Source organism: Malaya genurostris, chromosome 1 (assembly GCF_030247185.1).
Source record: "Malaya genurostris strain Urasoe2022 chromosome 1, Malgen_1.1, whole genome shotgun sequence".
In the NCBI taxonomy this organism is placed as follows: domain Eukaryota; kingdom Metazoa; phylum Arthropoda; class Insecta; order Diptera; family Culicidae; genus Malaya; species Malaya genurostris.
Genome location: NC_080570.1, coordinates 152,838,576 through 152,858,279, shown reverse-complemented (window position 1 = coordinate 152,858,279; position 19,704 = coordinate 152,838,576). Strand labels below are relative to the sequence as shown.

The 19,704-nt window shown below is 37.9% G+C and overlaps 1 protein-coding gene across 6 annotated transcripts in view; it reads right to left on the bottom strand.

Moving 5' to 3' along the window:
• LOC131426203 (fasciclin-1) overlaps nt 1-19,704 on the bottom strand; it is a 467,103-nt gene that overhangs the window by 20,420 nt on the left and 426,979 nt on the right. For 3 of the 6 annotated variants that reach the window (XM_058588754.1, XM_058588755.1, XM_058588757.1), the window contains 5 exons: nt 14,944-14,997; nt 14,039-14,129; nt 13,685-13,911; nt 5,556-5,715; nt 3,477-3,621 (listed from right to left, as the gene is read on the bottom strand). In XM_058588754.1, coding sequence (XP_058444737.1) covers nt 3,477-3,621; nt 5,556-5,715; nt 13,685-13,911; nt 14,039-14,129; nt 14,944-14,997 — 677 coding nt within the window. The remainder of the gene's footprint in view (nt 1-3,476; nt 3,622-5,555; nt 5,716-13,684; nt 13,912-14,038; nt 14,130-14,943; nt 14,998-19,704) is intronic. The other 3 variants (XM_058588756.1, XM_058588759.1, XM_058588758.1) reach the window with 1 other exon arrangement.

Genomic DNA, 19,704 nt, shown 5'->3' with positions numbered 1-19,704 from the left:
ATAACAGCTTTACAGTAGCATGTAGGAATGATAAGTCTTTAACCGGAATTCTAAAAGTATATATAAAGCATACATAAACGACATCGTTTTGATGCTTACTGGTTATATGGGTTCAGAAACTAGTAAGAGCCACTTTGCCTAATATTTGGTTATCAAACGGAACCCAGAAAATAGGTGGAAAGTATTCAAAATTAGGTATATTTTTCGGGCCGTGTACGATTCGACGAATTTGTCGTGAATACGACTTACTTTACTATGGGGTGCCTTTTCAAAATTAGCCATATGGAAGAATGAGCAGAACTTAATCGTGAATATCTCGACTTGTAATAACGGCAGCAATATAATTCTTTCGCCATTTCATCAAAAATATGATCAGGAATTTAGGATAATGTTTTGAAAATTGTGAGATAACTACAAACAACTCAAAAATTAAGTTTTCTAAAACTTTGAAAACAACGAGGAAAACTCTTTACTATTGCTTGGCTTTTTAGCGCAAGGACGACGATTTTGAGTTAGTCAGGCACATATCTTCATCTGAATGCGTATAAAATGGGAACCGTGGTCGAAAATCGATCATTTTTTCTTGTGTGTTGGATGGGAGCAGACGTCGTGAGAATGATTTATCATTTGCTTTCCAGTCGTCGAGGGAGCGATATCATCAACCAACAGCGACGGAGAGTGCACCTTCTGCGTGGTTAAAACCTCAAACGCTCAGGTAGCAACTCTCATTCGCATTCTGGAACTGGATTCTGGAACTATATTCCGGAACTGATTTCAGTTTCGAAATTGTAGTTCTAGAACTCAGGTTCAGTTCCTTATTCCAGAATTCTTCTATTCGGTTCTTTTTAGAATCATAATAATACTCCCAAAGAATTATGCGACATTTTACTGTACTCTATGCAACCCATTTTGGTAGTCGTGGCGAGAAATTGTCTTCAAGCTTCAGAGCCTAATTCCGGAATATGGGCTTAGAAATCAGAGCCTGCGTGCTGAACTGAATTCTGGAAAAAGATTCCGGAACTGATTTCAGTTTCGAAATTGTAGTCTACTGAAATCCAACTGAATTCTAAGTCTGTTCTAAGTTCTGAATATAGTTCTTGAGCTCAGGTCCAGTTCCTAATTCCAGAATTCTTTAAATCGGTTATTTTGTCCTGAATACGAGTTACTTTACTATGGAATGTCTTTTCAAAATTTACCCTGAACAAGAATGGGCAGAACATTACCACGAATATCTTTTGTTTTACTTAACCTGTAAGATGATTAGGAATTTGTGATTAAATTTTCAACAACGTGGAAAAACCCTATAAATAATTGAAAAACAAAGTTTTCTAAAACTTTTGGAAATAATGAGGAAAATTCATCACGCTTGCTTGCCTTTTTCGCATCCGGACGATGGTTTTGAGGTAGTGAGGCACATATCAGAATCTACTGAACAAATAGAAAAGGAAATCTTTGAATAAAAACTGTTAATTTCTCTTATTGCTACAGACGGAACTGGCAATCGAGGTGAGGTTCTCCCACCAACATCAGTAAGAACAAACCAAATATAAAGCGTGAAACGCTCAGGTCGTCTTCTCATTTGGACTTCGGTCGTCAGGAGGAGCAGTCGGCAATGAAAGTAGACCTTTTGCGTGGTGTAAAGCCTCAAACGCTCAGGTTACAGAGCCAGTTTTCAGGATAATTTGATTAGCTTTGTGCAATTTTCGCAGTGCAAAATTCGTAACAGTGTTTAATATCTTAGAGAATTACACAATTTGACCCTTCTGAATGCCAGAAATTTATCTCGTACGTGCATTTTGATAAATTTTTTCACTGAAATATTTAAATCCAAATCGAAATAATTGACATCAAAATTCTGTATATTTCTATTTATAACAATAATTGTATACCCAAAGAATTGCGAAATTTTCTTCACTATACTGTATATGGCCCATTTTTCAACTAGTTGTAGTTTGTAGTAGAACTTTCTGCTAATTTGCTATATAAAATGCATAGCACCGACTTAGAAGCCATTAATGAAAGGTTCCTTTCAGAACCACCATTATTTTATCATAAAGAACTATAATGGTTATTTCGTAATATTTAATTGTGTATCAGATTGTTTAATGTAACTAATCTGTACTTTAGTTTAGGAGTATCGTTTCAAATTCTAGTAGTGAAAAAAAGAAAAGCTTGCACAATGCACACAATCGATCAACTAATTGATATTCGAAAGTATAAAGAAAGAGTGTCAGTTTTATTCGTATTCACGACATCCAGTTATGTCGCTGACATTACACACCCGTACTTTTTTTCTAATGATCGCTTTTAGATTTTTTATCGTGACGTCACAAATGAACAAGAATTCATCCTTGACAGTTCAGCGGTACTGTTTACAAACAAGCTTGAACACAATCGAGGAACACATCTCAAACAGTCATCTTTACACTTCATAACTAGTCACTTTTATTTAATAAATCTCTGAAACGAACCAAATCGAATCGTTAACAAATGTTTTGAAACTCTATTTAGGCGATATGGACCCTCACCTCGAAATTGAAACAAACGTATCCCCAGTAAGCCGTTTTAGTTTTATTTATTCGAACAATTCTACTGTCAAGTTAAAAACTGGTATACGCTGCCGTTTTATTTTTTCTATATTTGAAACACAGATAAAATGCTGCTGGGGCTGCCAGCAGCATTTCTTTGTTATAAATTGAAGATTTAAATTTTAAAACCGACATAAATTATTCATCTAGAACTAGAACACTCCTGAACATGCCCTCAGGTTTTGCACGACCATGACATAACCTCACAAAATGAACTGGATGGACATCGTTTGACAGCTATCAGTGGTTTGTTTACATATTCATTCCGTATCATTCTGTTCTGTTCCATGTTATTCATGTATCATTCCATTGTATTCCTTGTCAGTCCAGTGAAAACAAACCACCGAGAGCCATAAAAGATGAATTTGATACACCAACAGTTCACTTGTGTCGTCATCGTGTAAAACCTAATTATTAAAAAGGAAAATTGAAATAAACCAAATAGAATTCGTTTAATCAATATTTAAGAACTTAGTAATTTAGAAATAGTTTGAAATCATTGTTTTTCACAAAACAGAACAAAAATCGAAAGAATTGCTTTACCCCCTAGTTCCCTCCGAGTAGTTTGAATTTGTGCCCTTACGCTGTCGGTCCAGCTGACGAGCTGCGAGCGAAGGAAAATCAACAGAGTATGTACAGTGAAATTAAGATTTTATGGCTAAGTAAATGCAGTGCGCTCGCTGTTTTGGGGGGGTGTTGGGAATGTTTTGAAAAGGGGTTGAAGTACGCTACAAAACACTGGCGCCACTTTTCATTCATTCATGGACCCTGGAGGTGGAGAGTTGGCCGCGATACACGGGAACACAACGGGTTTATAGTCTTCCCAGTTACTCCGTAAGCACGGTCGATGTGCGGAATAAAATTGCTCTTGTACTCTAGTATACTTACTTCGATCCTCCTCCTTCACTCGGATCTGAAGGTTATGCGGTCCAACCGTTGGCAGGATGAGCGAATCGTTGGACATGCTCTTCAGGTCCGTCATGGTAAACACTCGGTCCGCTACGACCAGATGGCGCTCCAGTACGGATCTTGTCTGTTGACCGGTCAAATGTAGTTGTTGAAGATGAAGACGTTCCGGATTTGCCCGCAGCGGGGGAAGGGGGCAGATAATGGCCGAGGGAGAAGAAAGAGAATCAGAAATGTTATGTTGAATAAAATAAGTACGAAAATGTATTTACGGGGGTTTGTTGTGAGCAGAGCAGAACATAGCACAACTTACGAATTGCTTCATTCCAGCAATAGCTTGTTCGATGAAGTTACAGTTCGGAGTTTGCGAAAGCAGAGGCAAAATTAAGGGGTTTATTACTGGACTCTGGACTGGCTTTCTTTAATTGGTAACCCCTAATTCAGTTGCTTTAATTGGTAACCCGTAATTGAGGGTTCCGTTTTATTTGATCTACCACATTTAGTTTATTGTTTCGACAGAAACTTACTTCCATCGTGTGCTTGGAATTTGTGATAGATGTAAGCTGTTGAATCCTTGATTCGATTTATGTTTTCCTGCACTGATTTTGGGATCCTGTTGGTTTATCAGTTCAACATGTTGAGACTTAAATTATTACTTAAACTATATCCTTTGAAAACATTTACGAAAAAAAGCCCTTTCAACAGAAATATTTTAATTACTCCTCGAAGAATAATTTCAGCTCAATTATTCACGTTGGCACCGAATGGTCGGAAACTGCGACTCTGCCGTTAGATCGTTAGGTAAACGAAGATCCACTATCAGAGCGCACGGAGCCGCCGCCGCGTTGATTCGCGGATTTTCGAAAGCAGAGTAAATTTGCCAAACGACTTTGAAAACAGCGTCGTTTTCTCGCCGACATTATTTACCAGAATCAAAGTCTGGTACCAAGGCAACAAGCTTTGAATAGCTTTGGTTTTCCAAATAAATAAGTACGCCATCCTGCCCCCTCTGTGAAGTATCTCCCACGGCCTACGTGGGACCAGATTCTGCTCCCGGTGAGTGAGTGAAGAAGTAATCCGAAAGATCAAAGAACTGCCAGCAGCAGCAGCAGCAATAGGAGCATCTAGCTGATAGGGAGGACCTCGGTTTTGTGCGGTTTTTCAGTTCTCCAACGAGCGGTGCAGCAACAGCAGCAGGTTGCCCCGAAGCATCATCCTTTCAGTGTCGTTACTTTGGCGGGAAATTTGCATACCCGCAGCTTCTTGTGGGATGTGATGCGGGTGGCAGCAAGCCCCGGAGCGGTGGAAGCCTCACAGCGGTGTGAGAAAATTATGCAAATTTATTCGCGCTATCCATCGAGTTCCGTCTGTACGTTGCTCCTTTTTTTTCTCCTCTCCTGCCTTCTGTTCCAGGAGACAATGGAGAAAACGGAATGTGGCCACCAGCCACCAGGATAACCATAGATCCTTGGGACAGTGCGATAATTAAAAGATGCTGCAATTAATTATTGACAAATTACTCTCGGCCTTCGTGGTTTTTTTTTTTTTTTTGGTCGGTGTGGGTTGTAACCTCGTCCGGCATCTTCTTGAACGAATGGTGACGAAAAAAAGCTTCGGGCAGTTCCGGTTGAATTTTAAGTAAAGCCGGTGGTCTTTCTTCCTCTCATTTCCCATTCTGAATTGATTGCCTACCAGGTGGCGGTCTAATTAGAAATTCATCTTCTTTGCATTTACTGTCCGGTTTCAAGTATTTCAAAGAAAATTGTATAATTTTTCTAAACAAATCTTCTGAAAATAGAATATTCATAAGTTAGGATAAATTTCAACGGGGTGTTACTTTGTTTGAGAAATGGTGGTTTCACATCGTTCCCGGCCGTCACTCGCAAAGTTGCAGCGTTGTTTATTGTCCCGGATAGGGATAACAAAGCAAATTACCACATGTTCCCGAAGAGAATTCGAAGTACGAGTTTGTTATATTTCACACGGTTGGTTGTCTATCGAGTGCATTCTGCTCACTTCCACCAGCCCAGTGAAGAGAGACACGGGATGCACTGGACTTACCTGGTAAATGTCGGTCAGGAAACTGTTCAGGTTGGCCCCTTGGTGCTCCTGGAACCATTGCATCCATGCCTTGTTGCGGGGGATGAAGTAGGTAAAGCGTTTCGTCGTTTTGTTCAGTTGCTCGTTAAACTGGTTCAGACGTCCGAACTGGTACGTGAGGCTGGGAGCAGGGAGTGAAGAAAAAAGAGCGAGCAATTAGTAGGATTATTTTCATGGTAATAAAGATTTACAGAACAATAAACTCCAATCTACGGTATCCAACGTCCTTCCAATTTAGATTTAAAAAAATAGATGCTTTATGCACTGGCTGATATGTTGTCTATTACGCTCAGTAACAATTCGTGGTTCATTTTTCTTCTTCCAGCTGCTTTTCAAATTTGCGGTTCTCTTTTTTAATAAAAAATAGTTTATTATTTCACGTAACTACGCTTTACTACGCTGCACTTTAGCTTTTAGCTCATTAGAAACCACAAATGCTAATTTAGATATTTCAAAAAGAATTTGTTTTCATCCTTGCAGCAAATCATTGAAACAAGGAGAGCTGCCTAGAACTCAAACGTCCGGAACGTTTCAATAATTATGTATCCTTAAACTACCGGCGAAGTCCCGTTAACGTTGACGGAAGTTGACTGATCATCTGAACTGTACTTGAAACTGTTTGAGGTTAGGGCATTTTGTGATGAAAACAAATCAATTTCAAAAAGACAGTCAGAAAGTTTAATTAGCACCACTTCCGGTAAAACTCTCAACGGGTGAGCACGTTGCCTCGTGTTAGTCCGGAGAAAATTCGAGTATTTCGCAAGAAAGAATGGATTTTCATCCGTACTTTGACGACTCGACGCAGCCACACAGCGAGATTTTCGCTTGTAGTCCAGTGAAAAAAAGTCCATTGTACTGTAAACGAAAATTAGCTGACAATATAGTCTTAGTTGCTGTGCCATCAAATCGACGTCATCTCAAGTGAGGTGACGCCAACCGGAAATAGAAAGAAGGTTAATTAGGTTGTACATAGACTTGACATAACCTCATAAAATGAGCCGGGCGAATGACAGCTTTGAAAGCTATCGCAGAGGTTTGTTTACATACTCAATCGCATGCATTAAAATTGAAATGAACATGTAAACAGCGTTGCCAGGCTGCCAGATTTGTCTGGCAAATGCCAGATTTTTCTCCCTTCATCAGACACTCAAACTAACCAGATCTTTTGCCAGATTTTCCAAATTTTCCTAGATTTTACAAAATGTCCTAGATTTCGTCAGATCTCGATAGATTTTTACGGTTTTGGCCTCTACACGATAGGTAAGGAGACCTTTTTTTTGCTCACTGAAAATGAAACCCGGCAAAAATTTCCTTGTATATAGTAGACTTAGACAAATTAAGATAAGTTTTTGAGTTTTGACAGATTTTTGAAAAATATAGCCTGGCAACTCTGCATGTAAACAATCCTTGTAAAGTTTGTGAAGTTATGTCATAATAACCTACACTCAAATAAAAGTTCACGTTCAAATTAATCGAAAAATCACTTGAAATGCATTCAATCGGCAACGTGGATGTTTTACGTGACGGAAATTAATGTTATGCGAACATCCTCCAACACTAATAGGATCCTCACATACAATTGGCACTGAGGTCTCCTTATACGCGGCTAGACGTATCACGTAAAAAAACCGCGTTACTTCGGAAATTGTTTCTTAACTTCTTAATCGTTAATTTTGAATCTTGAGTTTCGATTGAAGCCTGTTGTCTTTTGGTTCTGATTCACGACTCTTAATTTTGCACTCTTGACGTTTGAATGTCGACTGATTGTTACCTTTAAACTTTCGACTGTCGACGTCTGACTCCTGACTATCGATCGGTGTCTTTTGACTTTTAAATCCTGACTTTTGATTCCTGATTCTTGGTTTTTGATACCTGACTTTCTTGATTCTTAACATTTAACTCTTAATTTTTGGCTCTAGACTTTTGACACTTGGTTTCTGATGCTTGACGCTTGATTCTTGGCCATTATCTCCTTTTTTACTGTCTCTTGACTTTGACCCTTGATTCCTGAATTTTGACTCCTGGTTTTTGGTCTTTGGCTCTAGACTTTTGACAATGGAGTCTTGATCTTTACCTTTAACTGTTTTGTCGTGAATACGAATTACTTTACTATGGGGCACCTTTTCAAAAATTACCCTCTGAGAGAGTGATAAGTTTTTGATCGTGAATATCTCTTGTTGTATCTAACGAATCAACATAATTTTTGCTACATGCCATCGGAAATATGATCACAATTTTATGATTAAATTTTTTCAGTTGTGTGACATAATCTCAAATAATTCAAAATTAAACTTTTCTGAAATGTTTGGCCTTTCTCGTATTTTTAAAGCTCATAGCTCAGTGAACTGTGAAAGGATTTATATAATCTAACTACCAATAGAATCGAAATTTTTCAACTTAAACGTGTATAGCAAAAGCATTGAAGTATTTCAATAGTACACTATTGAAAAACCTGTCTCATTTGACCCACGTCAACACCAGCTACTCAGAACGCGTTCTGAGGAAGAGAACAAAATATCTGCTGCTGTTAAACAAATCGTTCGAGAAAAATGTTCCGAACAGTGTTTAATATCGTAGTGAGTTCCACAATTTGGTCCTTCTGAAAGGCAGGGATGGATCCCATACAGCACCCTGATTTTTCCTTTCAATGAAATGCAAATCCGAAATGAAATAACTGAAATTAAAATTCTATATGGTGCTATTTTTATAGCCGTTAGGACTGCCTATTAGTGAAAAAGCTACAAACGAAATCACGTAAAAAGAAACCTCTTAACCAAAAATTGGATCAGTTTGGATTCTATCGCCACTGCGAGCAGATGTATTGTGTGTCGTTTGCAAAGCTAGTTTCGCTTCCGACATGAGCGATTTTTTTTTTTTGCCCACCACACTCCCCCACACCAAAAAGCTTCAATTTGAAGCCCCCTGGTAGTGGACGCAACTAGTCTCAGCGGAAAAACAAGAAACAAATAGACACTGGCAATAATAATACTAGAAATACAAATTTAATTTTGATACAAAGTTCGCTGAGATTCTATTTATTCATGGTTTGATGTGCAATTTATTAAAGTGGAATCCCAGTGGAAAAGATTTCCTTTTAAGGGATCCACAATTTAATTACTACGCTATGTTGGAAAGAAAGTGCAAATATTTTAGGTAATTAGTTATTAATATGAAATACTGTTGACGATAAATACATTACATTATAAAACAAAAAACTAAATTAGCTAAATATCTCGTTCAGTCTGTGCTTAAAATGGTACTTTAGTCTAGCCGCAAATGTGGCACGATTGCTTATTCCTCGCATGTCAGGCGGAAGTGCATTATATTTAGTTGGACCAACAAAAAGGATCCGTCTTTGACCAAGGCTTGTAGCTGCTCGAACACGAAACAAATTGTTACTACGGCGTGTTGTTCTAGAATGGGATATAGTTGGGAACTGTAGGTTATGGTGTACTGTGGATTTATACAAATTATCATGGATGAATAGCAACGTTTGGACATCACATTGCTATTCATCCATGATAATTTGTATAAATCCACAGTACACCATAACCTACAGTTCCCAACTATATCCCATTCTAGAACAACACGCCGTAGTAACAATTTGTTTCGTGTTCGAGCAGCTACAAGCCTTGGTCAAAGACGATTACGTCACAGTTGCTAGTCGTTTGCATTGGTGAAAAAACAACGAAAAGATGACAACCGTGGGGAGCATCACATAAAATCAGCCGTTCTAATGGCTCTAAAAGTTTTCTAAAGAATTATTAGGATTTCTTCTTCGCAAATTGAAGGTAAAAACCTTCAGTTTAGTGCAAATCTAGAACTGTTTGATTAGATTTGAGCACTTTTCGCTGTGTGAAATTCATAGTAATCGAGATCAAGTGAAGCCTTCTTTGTTTTTGCGAAAAATGTGAAAAAGGGGTATGCTTGCATAATTCATACAATTGATCAACTAATTGATATTCGGAAGTGTTAAGGAACATGTCAGTTGTTTTCGCATTCACGACATCCAGTTATGACTCTGACATTACCCACCCGCCTTTTTACTTTTGGCTTTTGACTCTTGACTCTTAACTCCTAACTCTTGGGTCTTGACATTTCCTTATTGAATCTTGATTCCTGATCCTAGGACTTTCTGGAGCCGGGTCCTTGACATTTGATTCTTAACACTTGACACCTGACAATGATTCGAGTCCATTGTGTCTTGACTCTTGTCTCTTGACTTTGACTCTTATTTTTAGTCTTTCGATTTTGACTCTTGATTCTTCGCCTTCGATTCTAGACTCTTATCTTCTGAGTCGTGACTCTTAAATCCCGACTCTTTACTCTTGATTCGTGATCTTTGACTGTTGATTCACGTCTTTTGATTTTTGGTTCTAGATTCTTAACACTTGACTCTTAACTCTTGACTTCGAACTCTTGATTCCTATCTCCTAACGCTTGGTTCTTGACATTTCTCTATTGAAACTTGATTCATGACTCTAGACTTTTGATTTTGACCCTTTACTCTTGGCATTTGATTCTTGATACTTGATGCTCGATTCTTAGCCATTGTCTCTTGATTCTTGTCTCTTGACTTTGACTCGTGATTCTTGGCCTTCGTCTCGTGAGACTCTTAACTCCAGACTTTTTATTCTTGATGTATGGTCATTTTACTCTTGAATCATGTTCTTTTGATTTTTTATTCTAGATTCTTGAGTCATGATTTTTGACTCTTAACACTCGACTCAAATCTTGGTTCTTGACATTTCCTTATAGGATCTTGATTCCTGATACTAGGGTTTTAACTACTGGTTTTGGGTTCTTGACTTTTGACTTACTACACTTGATTCTTGGCCATTGTGTCTTGACTCCTATCTTGAGACTCGTGACTCTTAACTCCTGACTTTTGACTCATAATTCTTGGCCTTTGACTCATGTCTTTTGAATTTAATTTCTAGATTCCTAATACTTGACTGTTGATTTTTTACTTTAGACTCTTAACATTTGACTTTTAGGATTTTACTCTTGACTTTTGACTTATGATTCATGGCTATTGACTCTTCAATCATGTCACTTGATTTTTGATTCTCGACACTTGACTCTTGACCCCTGATTTTTGACTTTCGACTCCTAACACTCGACTCTCAACTCCTTTTATTCTATATTCTTAACACTTGACTTGATTCTTGACTACTGGCACTTGACTCATGGCTTTAAATTCATGACCCTGAAAATATGACACTTGATTGTTGGCTCTTGATTATTAATTCTTGACACTGGACTCTGAACTCTCAAATCTTTTCTCTCACAAAACTGTGGGCTGTAGACAGCAAACTCGTTACTTTTGCCTCTCGGCTTTTGATTCTATACCTTTGAATTCTGAGTCATATGCCTCGATTCTCACCTCTAGCAGCTTAATTCTGACATAAGACCATAAAATGAGATTTCTCGTTGCATCACATTTGATTTCTGATTCGGTACTCCCGGCTATTGCTTTTGACTTCTTACTCTTGAAGCTTGGCTCTGGGTTGGTTATAGATTTCGACTGCCGACTTTCGAATTTTAACTTTTGATTTTTTACTCTATTCTTCACGCTTGACAATTTAAACTGAACACTTTGTTCTTGATCTTTGACTCTAGATTCTCAACTCTTGTCTCAATATATGACTTGAAAACCTTTGATTCATTACTTCTTAATTTTGAATTGTGTATTTAGATGTTCAATTTTTGATTCCTACTGATTGATAATTTACACTAGAACTCTAGTTTCTTGAGTATCTTTGCTTTGTCGCAAAACTGCAGTTTTGACTGATTACTTATGCCACTGACACTTAAGTTTGCACTCTGGACTCATTCTATTGAGTATTTATTATTTAGTTAAGATCCTCAACACTTGCCTCTTGATTGTTGGCTCAAGACTTTTGACATTTAACTATTAGCATTTGACTCTTGGCATATGACGCTTCCCAGGTAACCAGTAAGCACTAATAATGGCAGTAAAAAAGCCTTTTATGAGCATTAAAAATTTTGAAAGCCTTATATCTGCAAACTAAAAGCTCATCTGTTGTAAATCAATCAGAATTCAGCTTTCAGAATGCACACTAGTCATAAATAAGCATTATCTACGAAGTGCCGTATATTTAAAACCAAAATCGGCCCTAATTCAGTCTCCAGAGCGATTAAATTGCCAATCAACGAATATTTTCTGTCATAATGCGGCGTTAGTATGTGCCTTTTGGTTACCCGGGTTGGCTCTCAACTCATGACTTTTGGCTTTGATTTTTGACTGCTGACTTCTTACTATTGACACCTGATTCTTAACTACTGATGCTTGGCTTTTGACTAACTTGACAAGTTATTGAATCAGGTTTTTAGAAATTCTACGCAGTAAGTATATAAAAAAAAATGTCGATTACTTTTCAAAACACCGTATCCGCAAGTGACAGTTTCTTATTGTTTATTTTCAATTCGTTCCATGGAACTAAACAATCAAAATCATAAGCCATCAGTTGGTATTTGAGAATAATGAGAAAATATAAAATCGCATTACAGCAATAGGAAAACAACCAAAGAGACACTGTCATTTACTGATACGATTTTTAAAAGGTCGCCATTCAATTTTTTTTTATTTGCATGATTCATAAAATGTTCGTATTTTCAGGTCATTAGAATTGGAGATCATCAAACAAAATCGTTTAATTCCTCTAAGCTCTTGCGTCAGTTGGCGAAACAAAATTTGGATATAGAAATTATTAAACATTTTAGCGGATAATATATCCAATGAACTATATTTAACAAGCTATTTGAAAGTTATTATCTAAATGATGATCATTCGACTGTACTTGTCTAGCGAAATGAATACATATTTGAAATAAATCTTCTGTTTCTTGGATAGAATTCAAGTGTATTATCAATATAATTTGCCTATCTTTACGTTTCGTCTTAGACTCGTCAGTGCAGAGCAGTTCAAATTGAACTTAAACAGTTCAATTTGAACCGCTAAGCAGACGTAATGTTATTGCTATTTGCAATACACTTGTAATAAGCACCGAAGTGCTAAGTCTTTCCTGACGTGCCGAACGAAAACAAGTTTCGACTAATACTGGCCCATTCAGATGGTCATTTAGGGGTTAACCTTAGCGGTTCAAATTGAACTGTTTAAGTTCGCAGTAAGCAGTTCAATTTGAACTGCTCTGCACGGACGAGTCTAAGACGAAACGTAAAGATAGTGAAATTGGTTATGTGCTCTAGCACAAAATAAGGTTAACCCCTGAATGAATATAATTTGATTTGTATCAGATTTGAAGAGACTCACATTTACAATTAAAGTGTCGAATCAAAAGCGTTGAAATTAAGTGTAAAACACATCAGTCCATCGGGTCGATTTTTATCAGTGTACATTCAGAATTTCTTGACGTTTAATGTACGATTCAGACGAACCGTCACCTTCCATCACAGTCAATCTTCGTCACCGTCACCCGTCATGGAAAGTCTTGACGGACGAAACGTGTGAACGTTTCGGCAAAGAAAGTATCAAACTAATTTTGACGGACCCTGACGTTCCGGTGACAGTGACGGAAGGAGACGGACCCCGTCTGAATCCTACATCAGTTTAATACTTTACCGGAACGTTCACACATTTCGGCTCTCAGGACATTCCTCGACGGTGACGTAGTGTGACTCCATAAGAATGCATTCAACTAATTTTGACGGCGACGGGCCGTCTGAATCGTACTTAAATCGATCGATTCTACTTCTTCTCCCAAGACAACCGATTTCAACTTTTGTTTTTTTTTTCAATCTAATTTGTGACAGTTATTTAACTAAAAGTACACTGCAATAAAACAGCAAACGGTTTCTGTGTAAAATCAGTTCAATATGTCAGTGGCCCAGTATACACAGAATGGCGAATCCAAATCAATCATTCTCTGTTCTGCATGGAAACGGTAAACAAAACTCGAACCAATACAAGCTAGTCCGAACAACAAACAACGCCATTTTATTGGCCTCGTTATGCACGTGCCTTTCAAGATCAATAAAATATTTACGGGCTTGCCGTCTCTCCGGGTTCGGTTCGTTCCGGAAGCAGTTGGATAGTCTGTACTCACTTTAGCATCGGGTCGGTTTCAATCTTCTCCTGGACGGTCATGTAGGGAATGCCGAGCACCCGGTCGATGATGTGCAGATAGCCGTTGGTAGCGGCGATATCGCTGAGTATAATCGTTGCATTGACGCCACCGCCCTCAACCGTAATCGTCTGGTTGTGGTCGTACCGGTTGGTGATGACGTTGAAGTACAGGAACTTTTTATCCGCCCCGGTCGGAATCTGGTAGATCTGTTGGGAGTGGAAGAAGAAGAAGAAGAAGAAAGGAAACGGATGCATTAGAGCTCCTACTTCTCTACTCGAAAACACGGCACCGAACCGGTTGACGTCGGTTCGGATAAACCCCACCTGAACTAACCTGATTTTGGTTGTTCTTGCGGATTTTGTCCGTCGTGATACTGTCGCGTACCAGATGTAGGTTGAGAATCTCTCGCAGCTTATCACGATTCCTGGATGCGTTTTGGGTGGTCGGTCCGGAGGGAAATTGAACAGGTGGGCAAAAAAAAAAAAAATAAAACAAACAGAAGCGGGAGGAAAAAAGCAACAGATTAGTATCAGTGTGAAAGTTGGTTGCTAACGATAATCACATGTGAGCTTTCATGATGTTTCCGAACTTCGGATTTATAAATGAACAAACAAAAAAAATGTAAACACTCACGCACACAGACAGACAGACACTCGACAGTGTACAAAATTATGGTAGAAGCTGAAAAGTTTTGTTTTCATAATCTCCTTCCGTGTGGTAAATATTTGTATAAATTTTCGGTGAAGGTGAAATGTTGGTTTTTGTTTTGTGAGCTTTTGTTCGTGGCGGGATCGAGTCGCGAAAAGTGTGACAAAGTGCTCTTGAATAATTTGAATAAGCCAACAAGCCGCTTGCGGAGTGAGGGGGTGTTTGATGTGGTGGCGGCGGCGGCGGCAGCACATGCATAAATTTTGCTGATGAACGGAAACAATCTAGGCACTGTCTAAATCGGTGCATGAGAAAACCGGAAAAACAAAAATCATAAAAGCAGAAGATAAGCTACGAAGAACACTTCCATAAACAATTCTGTTTTGTTACCGGTGTGAATGTTGTTCTGCACTGGCGTTTGTTTGAATTCGTGTGTAATCTAACTAACACTAACTAGTGTCAGTGGGAGATGTTGTGATGAAAAAAAAAAACGATCAACGAAACAACAAGGAAACCAGGACATTTTGGTAAAAATTGAAATTTGAACAACAATCGAATGAAAAAAATGTGCTTTTGTACACCGAACTCACCCAAGCGAATGTTCGTTTCCGTCGAAACCTCTAGTTATGTTTTGAGTTAAATTACTGCAGAGTGAGCACAGAATAGAATAGGAATATGGGAATTCTGTTTGGTATTTGGTTTTATTTTATTTTTTTTGTCATTGAACTCGGATGTTTCTTCTAGTCGACTGGCTTATTACTACAAAAGTTGGGGTGGTAAAAATTGAAAAATTAAAAAAAAAACAAAAGTTTTCCCCTTTGAATTCTACCACCAAAATCCACTATCATAGGTTGATGACGCTTAAAATTTTTCCAAAATTGTCATAGAGCTTTGAAGTTCTCTACAATTTTACGTATTTTTACAAAATCTAACACTTTGTTGAATAAACCATAGCTCTAGAATTAACGTGAAAACAGTTGGAATGAAAAAAAACTGATTTTTTTTTCAACCTTTTACCAGAAATTGCGATGGTTACAATATTGTCGAAGACGAAAACTCCCTCCCCTCTGTGTCCAGTGAAAAGTTATTTTTTTTCTATTGGTTTTTACACACGTGCTGGAACATGGTCGTTTATTTCCATAATACCGTGTCAATAATCTCTACAACTTTGCAGAAGACACCAACAAGGAAAAGTTCACGATAAAGCCGCCAAGTAATTGTAGGCATAAAATTGCAGTTTTTGCCCACTGTGCTGTGGTGTGTTTTACCATCGCAAGCAGTGCTGGAAACGATCCCTTCACGCGACACTTTTTAAATGAAATTCCCAAGTTGGTTCCTAAGGTTGCCGGCAGAGTAAAGGCGACACGCGACGCGTTCTGATGTGATGCACTGTCGTCGCATCGCGTTCACTGTGACATGTTTGTTTTGACTGAATGTAGCAAGCTCGTATGCGCGTCTAGACACTTCCACTCTGACAGCAACCTAAAACTGTAGATGTTTGCTATGAATGTCGTGTGGATGAAAACTTTTACGTTGCCTGCCTTCCGGGCAAACTTATATGAATGTTGCGCAAACCGCACTGATGAATGTCGCATGTGACAGTCATGAGCGAGCGTCGCATGAATGTAGTAGCGACAGTCTTACCCGTATTGTGCGATTAATGTGACGAAAGAATGATAGTCATTAGGATCGGCTGAATTTTCTTTTCGGAGCGAATTTTATTGCTGGTTATAAACATTCAGAAAGAAATCCATAACGGCACCGGTTTTCACTTCACTACCGTTCCATGAAATGGACAAATTTCATACCATTGTTACTAAAAGAGAACGTCAATGTCAATAAAAAATATTGATCGAAAATCATAACATTTAAACATTTTCTAGCTGCATAGTGTTGTTAACTAACGAAAATTTTTAATTTTTGAGAAACTGTAAGGCTCTGTGTAGGTAAAAAATTACTATATTTATGTACTTTCAAAGTGCATAGAGTTGTCAACTAGCAAAAAATTACTACTTTTGAAAAGTTTCTAGTTTTATTTTAATGAAAAGTAAGGTCAATAGCGAAAAAACTTTTTCTAGAATCCATCATTCCAAGGTTTAGAGCAGTGATTCCCAAACTGGTCCCTACAGCCCACTAGTGGGCATTAGCTCATTTTCAGTGGGTGGTAAATTCAAAATTGTTAACAGGTGGGAAATGATTCGCAAAAAGTGGGCTTCGATACTTTAAAAAAATCATTCTGAGAAACGCCCTGAGTAAAATGTATTCATTACAAGTTTATACAGACATGTGGGACATGTGGAAAAACAATTCCATTCCAATCTATCAGTTGCAAAAATGATGTGATTAGTGCATCATTCAATTCTTGTGAGATTTGTGAGAAAGAAAACGAAAGTAAGAAGATGAACATTTAAGTGCTGGTACGACCAAGAATTGGTCAAATGAGAGTGAGTGTAAATAGTTTCAATGTTTCATTAGAAATTCATATCATGTTTATATTCCAAATTAAATTCATACAAAATTCAGAAAAATAATCAGGTCTACGTTCAGAATCCAGATGGTCAGAATTATTTTCAGAGTTCGAGTCCAAAATCTTGATCAGAATCCTGAGGTCATATCCAAAATTCAGATTCATGTTCAGAATTCAGACCCAGAATCTAGGCCTGGGGTCAGAACTTATGTCCAAAACACACGAAAACCTATGTATTCCTGTCGGGAGTTCAGGTCTATAACCCAGGTCCAAAATGCAGGCCTAAAATTCGGATCCCGATTTTAGCTCAAGAAACCAGCTCCAGGTTCTGAAACTAGCTTCAGAATTCAAGTCCAGAATTCAGGTGAAGAGTCAAGGTTCAGGATCTAGTTTCAGGTTCAAAAACTCTGTCAGGAGGTGATCCATGGTCAGAATTCTGGCCCAGAACCAAAGTCCAAGGCCAGGTTGAACATTAAATTCCAGAATTCAGATGCAGAATTCAGGTTCAGGTAAAACATCTCTGTCAATAATTTTGATCCATAATCTGAGTCGAATTCCCAATTTTTGGTTCAGAATTCAGATTCTGCACTCAGATCACAAATTTATGTTCAGAGATTATTTAATTCAGGTCCAGTTTCTGAGTTCCAATTATAGTACGGAATTCTGGTCTGGAATTCAAATCTTGGCTTAGAAGCCATGTACAGAATCCAGGTCCAGATTCAGAATCCAAACAAAGAATTCTATATCATTTTCAGATTTCGAAATCAGAATCCAAGGTCAGAACGCAGGTCCAAAACCCAGATCCAGAAATCAGGTCCTTAACAATGCTTCAACATTTTGGCCTAGAATCCAATTTCAGAGATATGTTTCTAATTCCAGCTTCAGGTTCAGAATCCAAAATCAGGATCAAGTTCAAGGTTCACGGTTCTGGTGCGTTAACAGTTAAATTTGTTGAGTAAAAATCTTGCTTGGAAACCTGAATCCAGCTACAGAATCCTGCTCCAGATTTTAGACCCGAAACCTTCATCGAGAGTTCAAGCCAAGAAATCAGGTTGAGAATCTCTGTCAGAATTGTGGTTCAAAAACTATGTCCAGATTCAGTATTCAGATCCAGAAACCTTGTCGGATATCAAACTGCAGGGTCCTGGTTCAGAACCCTGGTCTAGGTTTAGAAGATGTCAATAATTTAGGTTCAAGTTTAGAATTGAGGAATCCTTGAGAACTCAGGTCCAGAATCCAATTCAGACTCACAGTTCAAGTGCACAATATGTTCAAAGTTTAGTTTCGGAAATTCTGTCGGAAGTTCAGAAAGCAGAATTCTGACGCAGAATCCAGGTCCAGAATCTAGAGTAAGAACTCTACCAGGAGTTCAGATTCACAATCTAACTCCAGGTCTAGAATCCAGATCCATGTTCCGAATATAAGTACTTAATTCTGCTTCAAGTTCAAAATTCATATTCGGATAAAGAATCTAAAAGATAAAGACAGTTATAAATCCGTCCGCAACCTTCTACAATTCGGGGAAATCGCTCTGCCAGTTGAGCTACTGTGGATGTTATGATGCATAACGCGGGAGAGTTCCAGCTAGAAAAGAACTAGGTATTTCAACTTCATTCCTCTACCAGTCGATCTCACTTTAATTCTCCGGTATATGTGAGGTTTTATTGATGTTTTGCTTACCCAATGTTTGAACGATAGGGTCTTGAATTAACAATTAATTTCTACCGCATTGGAATTGGGAAGCAAATGATTTTTTGTATCATTTCTATCTATTTTATATTCAAATCTCGAGTTAACTGCAAAAATGTTGATTATCGCTGAATTTTAATATTTTTTCCTACTTGGTGTTCTAAGTCCTAGCCGCCTCACGACCGGTATCATATAACCAAACATCTGCTCTGTTCATCAGACAACAAAACAGTAGTTTTCTCGCTCTATACCGATTCTTCCACTCAAGCATTGAGTAGGAGAGTATATTTATAATCACTTGCTGCCTTCTCTACCCTTGCCCTTTCAAAGTGCATAGGGTTCTCAAACAGCGAAAATTAACTACTTCTGAAAAAATCAAATATTACACCCAAACCTCCATTTACATAATAATTGGGGGTACGTTAATAAGTTAACGTTATTTGAGATGTGTTTATCTTATATGCATTGTTGGATATAATATGATGAACATTTTCGGAACGAAAATGATCAGTATATGCCATAAAGGGATGTTCTAAGTCGCATCAATATCCAAGATGGCGTCTTTCGGTATATCGATATTCGTTACAAAACAACTCACAATTTGGGTATTTTTCGAACGGGTTTGATGAGTAGAAGTCGGAAAATTCCGGTTCATCAATATTCGCAGTGTTGAAAAACGATGACATTTCTTGAAAAAACAAGTTTTGAAAAAAATCTAGGGGTATTTTTAAGGTGCATAGGGTTGTTAGCATCATTTTCTGACATCTACTCATCGAACCGTTGATATACCGGATTTGGAATTGGAAACGACTGCAAATATCGTCTCTCAATATGTAATCATCAAATCCGTTCGAAAAATACCCATATTGTGATGGTTTGTAACGAATATCGATGAACTGGTAGTCGCCATCTTGGATATTATATATGATATATATATGAAAATTATTCCAAAATTTGTCAACTCAACCCTTTGTAGCTTGAAAATACTTTAATCTAGTAAATCTTGGATCACCATTGACTTCTCTTTTCATTCAATTAATATTTGAAAGTTTTTAAAAAATTCCCTTTACGCATTCATTGACAACCCTACGCATCTTGATAAAGCTCTTAACTACGATTTTTGATTGCCTCTACAGCAGAAATTTGAATTTCAACCATATTATGAAACGATATCGAGGTGAAAACCGTCACTTAT